Source organism: Rhincodon typus, chromosome 2 (genome assembly GCF_021869965.1).
Source record: "Rhincodon typus isolate 14 chromosome 2, sRhiTyp1.1, whole genome shotgun sequence".
Classification (NCBI taxonomy): domain Eukaryota; kingdom Metazoa; phylum Chordata; class Chondrichthyes; order Orectolobiformes; family Rhincodontidae; genus Rhincodon; species Rhincodon typus.
In genome coordinates this window covers 43,060,843-43,066,842 of record NC_063333.1, presented here as the reverse complement: position 1 = coordinate 43,066,842, position 6,000 = coordinate 43,060,843, and the positions used below count along the sequence as shown (strand labels likewise).

Sequence of the window (6,000 nt, the reverse complement as noted above, 5' to 3'; positions counted from 1 at the left end):
TCCCAAGTGGAATATGAGTTGCTGTTCCTGCAACCTTCGGGTGGCATTGTTGTGGCACTGCAGGAGGCCCAGGATGGACACGTCGTCTGAGGAATGGGAGGGGGAGTGGAAATGGTTCGCGACTGGGAGGTGCAGTTGTTTATTGCGAACCGAGCGTAGGTGTTCTGCAAAGCGGTCCCCGAGCCTCCGCTTGGTTTCCCCGATGTAGAGGAAGCCACACCGGGTACAGCGGATGCAGTATACCACATTGGCAGATGTGCAGGTGAACATCTGCTTGATGTGGAAAGTCTTCTTGGGGCCTGGGATGGGGGTGAGGGAGGAGGTATGGGGGCAGGTGTAGCACTTCCTGCGGTTGCAGGGAAAAGTACAGGGTGTGGTGGGGCTGGAGGGGAGTGTGGTACATTGATGACTGTATCAGCGCCAGCTCGTGCTCCCACGAGGAGCTCGAACAGTTCATCCACTTCACCAACACCTTCCACCCTAACCTTAAGTTCATCTGGACCATCTCTAACACCTCTCTCACCTTCCTGGACCTCTCTGACTCCATCTCGGGCAACCACCCAGAAACCGATATCCATTTCAAGCCCACCGACTCCCACAGCTACCTAGAATACACCTCCTCCCACCCACCTTCCTGCAAAATTGCCATTCCCTATTCCCAATTCCTTCGCCTCCGCCGCATCAGCTCCCAGGATGAGGCATTCCACTCCCGTCCATCTCAGATGTCCTCGTTTTTCAAGGACCGCAACTTCCCCCCCTCAGTGGTCGAGAACGCCCTCGACCGTATCTCCCGCATTTCCCGCAACTCATCCCTCACACCCCGTCCCCGCAATAAGAACCAAAGAAGAATCCCCCTCGTCCTCATGTACCACCCCACCAACCTCCGGATCCAACGCATCATCCTCTGACACTTCCACCATCTGCAATCCGACCCCACCACCAAAGACGTTTTTCCCTCCCCACCCTTATCTGCTTTCCGGAGGGACCACTCTCTCCCTGCAACTGCAGGAAGTGCTACACCTGCCCCCACACCTCCCCCCTCACCCCCATCCCAGGCCCCAAGAAGACTTTCCACATCAAGCAGATGTTCACCTGCATATCTGCTAATGTGGTATACTGTATCTGCTGTACCCGTTGTGGCCTCCTCTACATCGGGGAAACCAAGCGGAGGCTTGGGGACCGCTTTGCAGAACACCTACGCTCAGTTCGCAATAAACAACTGCACCTCCCAGTCGCGAACCATTTCAACTCCCCCTCCCATTCCTCAAACGACATGTCCATCCTGGGCCTCCTGCAGTGCCACAACGATGCCACCTGAAGGTTGCAGGAACAGCAACTCATATTCCGCTTGGGAACCCTGCAGCCCAATGGTATCAATGTGGATTTCACAAGCTTCAAAATCTCCCCTCCCCCTACCGCATCCCAAAACCAGCCCAGCTCATCCCCGCCTCCCTAACCTGTTCTTCCTCCCACCTATCCCCTCTTCCCACCTCAAGCCGCACCCCCATCTCCTACCTACTAACCTCATCCTGCCCCCTTGACCTGTCCGTCCTCCCTGGACTGACCTATCCCCTCCCTACCTCCCCATCTACACTCACCTTTACTGGCTCCATCCCCGCCTCTTTGACCTTTCTATTTCCTCTCCACCTATCTTCTCCTCTATTCATCTTCTATCCGCCTCCCCCTCTCTCCCTATTTATTTCAGAACCCCCTTCCCTTCCCCCATTTCTGATGAAGGGTCTGGGCCCAAAACGTCAGCCTTACTGCTCCTATAATGCTGCTTGGCCTGCTGTGTTCATCCAGCTCTGCACCCTGTTGTCAAAGAGGAATGAATTGGCTACCACTTACAGTGCTTGTGACTGAAAATAGCTTGTGCTGAAACATTTGCAGGAAAAAACTGCTGATTTTAGATAATGATGAATAAACATGGCCATTTTGGTTCAAAAAAATTTTGCTGTGGATTGGGTTACTTACTGTGTGCATATTTAGCAAAAAATCCTCCTGCTGTTACTGAGCTATCAGTTCGGAGTTTTATGTACATATTATTTCCAGAAGAGCGAATAGGTGCTGACATCTGATGACCACATAATTTGGCCAGAAGCTGGGAATTACTGTTGTTTCCATTATAAATCTAGAAGAGAAACAGAGGTATATATGATCTATGTATTTTACTCACATTACCTTTATTACCAGAGATAGTAGGAACTGCAGATGCTGGAGAATCTGAGATAACAAGGTGTAGAAGCCAAGCAGCATCTGCTTGGCCTGCTGTGTTCATCCAGCTCTACACCTTGTTATCTCTTACCTTTATTACCAGCCTGGTTGTAAATTAACCTTTAGGGATGGGCGACCATAATATCACCTAATTTGACATTATGTTTGAAAGTGAAATAGTTCAATCTGAAGCAAGCATGTTCTATTTAATCAAAAGACATTGTCAAGGTACAAGGAGCAAATTGACTGAAGTGGGTTGGGAAAATACATGAAAAAATAAAATGCTACATCGGCAATTGATCGTCTTTGAAAAACATTTACATTGTTTGCAGTCACTGTACATTCCTTCAAAGTGGGTAAACCTCACAAAAAGGTTGTTAGCCATAGCTAACTAAGGAAGTTCAGGATAATACAAAAGATTAGAAGTAAAGGCTTATAACGTTGCCAGAAATAGCAGTCAACATGAGTACTTGGTGAATTTTCAGACATGGGGAAGGAGGGCCAAGAAACTGATAAAGAAAGGAAGAATAGAATATGTATATAAGTAGCAAAAATATAAAAATAGACTTGCAAGTCTTCTATGGTATGTGAAAATCAACATTTCGGCTAACATGAACAGGGGTCCGTTTACATGGCATCAAGCAAATTTGTAATGGTACATAGAGAAATGTCTGAAAAGCTAAATGACATTCTATGTCAGTCTTCCTCGAGAAAAGTACAAAACAAACTCCAGAGTCAGGGATCTAATAGACTAGGGAGAATGAGGAATTGAAGGAAATTAGTCTTTGTAAGGTGGTTATGGAACTGAAGATTGACCTGATATTCTACAGCCCAGAATAGTGATAAAAGAATCTGTGGAGATAGTGTATGCATTGATTAGCATCTTCCAAAGTTCTGTAGATTCTGAAATGGTTCCTGCAGATTGAGGTGCAGTAAATGTCAGCCCAGTATTTAAGAAAAAAGAGAGAGAGAGAAAACGGGGAGTTATGGGCCAGTTAACCTTTATCAGCAATAGAGAAAATGATAAAAAAAAACTCTAGAAACAATATGATAAATGGACTCTTTTAAATAATAATCTGATTGGGTGCAGTCAACAGGGATTTCTGAATGAGAAATTGTAATTGATCAACCTGTTGAAGTTTTTTGAGGATGTTACTAGCAGAATTGGTAAAGGGAAGTTGATGGAGGTAGTAAATTTGGATTTTCAGAAGGCTAATGGTAATATCCCCACAAAAGGTTGGTGAATGAAATGAAAGCATATAGGGTATGCGGTAATGTACTGGCAGAAAAGAGGAAGTAGGAATAATGAGACGTTCACATGTTGGCAGTTGGGACTTTCCTTATTGGATTTAGAAGAATGACAAGTGATCTCATTGAAACATATAGGATTCTTAAAGGGCTTGACGAATTAAATGTTGAGAGGATGTTTCCCCTCATGGGAGATTTCAGGACCAGAAGCATAGTCTCAGCATAAAGGTGCGCCAATTTAAGACTGAGTTTTATTTATTATTCGTTCACAGGATGTGGGCATTGCTGGCTAGGCCAGAATTTATTCCCCTTTCTTAATTATCTAGGGAAGATCTGAGAGTCAATCAGATTGCTGTGGGTTTGAAGTCACATGTAGACCAAACCAGGTAAGTGTTACGGAGAGGAGTTTGAAGTCCTCTGATAATTAAAACCAAAACACCCAGAGAAGCTTGCCTTGCCTCATAATCTGTTACGAAGGGGATTTTAAATGAAATGAACTCTTGACAGTCACTCTGTAATCAACAAGTAACAATTTATTCATCTAACTCTAACGGTGACCAAATTAAAAGAAATATTAACAAACTGGACAATTCCACCTTAACTACTAACTATTCCCTAATGAAACAAAATTCTAATGTTATTTATTCCAATAAATACAAGTCGCACTTATATAAACCAAAGTAATAAAAAAAATTAAAACTTAGAATCTCAAGACTACAGTCAGGATGTGTCTTCCAGAATGCTCTGTGCTCTCTCCGCTGATCCTCAGCCAGGAATGCCTTTCTCTGTCGAATTCTGGTGTCTGAAACACCTCTGTCCATCGAATTCTGATGTTAGGAATATTAGCTAAGATTGCCATGATACCTTTTAGATGTTGCTTAATCAGAGCTTAAAAATTTCTGTGAGAGCCAGAGCTTTACTCTTCTGATGGTAGATTGCTGTCACCCTGATTTTTTAAAAAACCCTCGTCTCATTTACCCTTGATGACCTGTCAACTTTCTTATAATAGGATTGGTCCCAGCTTGTCAACACAATCAGGTTTAAATTCAATTGACTTTCGCTCTCTAAGTGTCTGGTTTAAATTAATTGGCTGATATTCAGGCTAGTTGCCTTAACATCAGAACAAGCCTCGATTTCTGACGACACAGCCATTGATGCATATGTTTCAATTTCAGAACGGTCTATACATCTGCAGCCACTTGCAGACATTTTTGTCTAAATGTCCGAGCTTAGAAAAGCACATCACCTCTTAAAGGGACTAAGCACTCTTCCCCCTATCGTTTTTACAAACAAGTTCTAACTTCCTGCTTTCCAATTACTCTACACAACAGTAAGGATAGCAGTTTCCTTCCCCAAAGGACATTAGTGAATCCTTTTGGTTTTTCCTGACAATTGACAATGGTTTCATGGTCATTATTAGACTCTTAACTTCAGATTTTTATTGAATTCAAATTCCACCGTGTGCCATGGTGGGATTCGGACCCAAATCCCCAGAACATTACCTTCATCTACAGAATAAAAATCTAGCGATAATGCCACTAGATCTTCAGCCCCACAGTAGATGAGTAATTTCTTCTCTCAGAGGGTGGACAGTCTTTGGAACTCCTTACCACAGAGAGCTGGGGGCAGAATCATTGTGTATGTTTAAAGCTGAGAATGATAGATTCTTGATTAGGCGAGGTATCAAGGGTTATGGTGAAAGGGCAGGAAAGTGGAAGTGAGGAATGTCCGATCAGCAATGACCTGTTGAATGTCAGGGTAGGTTTGAGAGTCAAACAGCCCACTCTTGTCCCTCTTTCTTCTGGACTTAAAAGTGGGGTACCAGAAGGATCAGGATTTGGGTTCCAGCTGTACACAATACATGTCAAGGATTTGGACATGGGAACCAAGCATGATATTTCCAAGTTCCCAGATGACATATAGCGAGAATGGAATGTGTACTCTGAGGAAGATGCAAAGTTTCAGGAGGACCTGGATAAACGTTACATGAACATTAACATAGAGATTGAATATAATGTGGAAAAATGTGAATCCACTTCTGAAGAAAAAGCAAAATGCATAATGTGTCTTAAGTAGTAAGAGGTGGAAAGTGTAGATTTACAAAGGTTCTTGGGTGCTGTCATGAGTAATCCACAATGGCTAATTTCACATACAGCAGGCAAGTAGGAAGGCTAATGTTGAGTTAGTCTTGATCCCAAGAGGATTCGAGTACTGGAGTAGTGAAATCTTGTTTCAATTGTATGGAAACTTGGTTGGATTACACCTGATGTACTACACTCGGTTTTGGTCCCTTTATCTTAAGAAGGATATTATTACCATAGACAGAAAGCAAAAAAGGTTTAGCAGGCTTATCCTCAGGATGACAAGACTGTACTATAAAGTGAGATTGGGCAAACTGAGCCTATATTCTCCAAAATTTGAAGAATGTGAGGTCATCTCATCAGAACAGACAAAATACTGAAACAGATAGACAGGATAGATGCAGGTAAGGTGTTACCCTTGGTTGAGGAGTTTAGAACCAGGGGATACAATTAGGTA

The 6,000-nt window shown here is 43.4% G+C and overlaps 1 protein-coding gene across 1 annotated transcript in view; it reads right to left on the bottom strand.

The window, feature by feature from the left end:
* Positions 1-6,000, bottom strand: part of cubn (cubilin (intrinsic factor-cobalamin receptor)) — a 266,050-nt gene that overhangs the window by 192,667 nt on the left and 67,383 nt on the right. Inside the window, exon 17 of the mRNA XM_048606979.1 lies at positions 1,975-2,131. Coding sequence (XP_048462936.1) covers positions 1,975-2,131 — 157 coding nt within the window. The remainder of the gene's footprint in view (positions 1-1,974; positions 2,132-6,000) is intronic.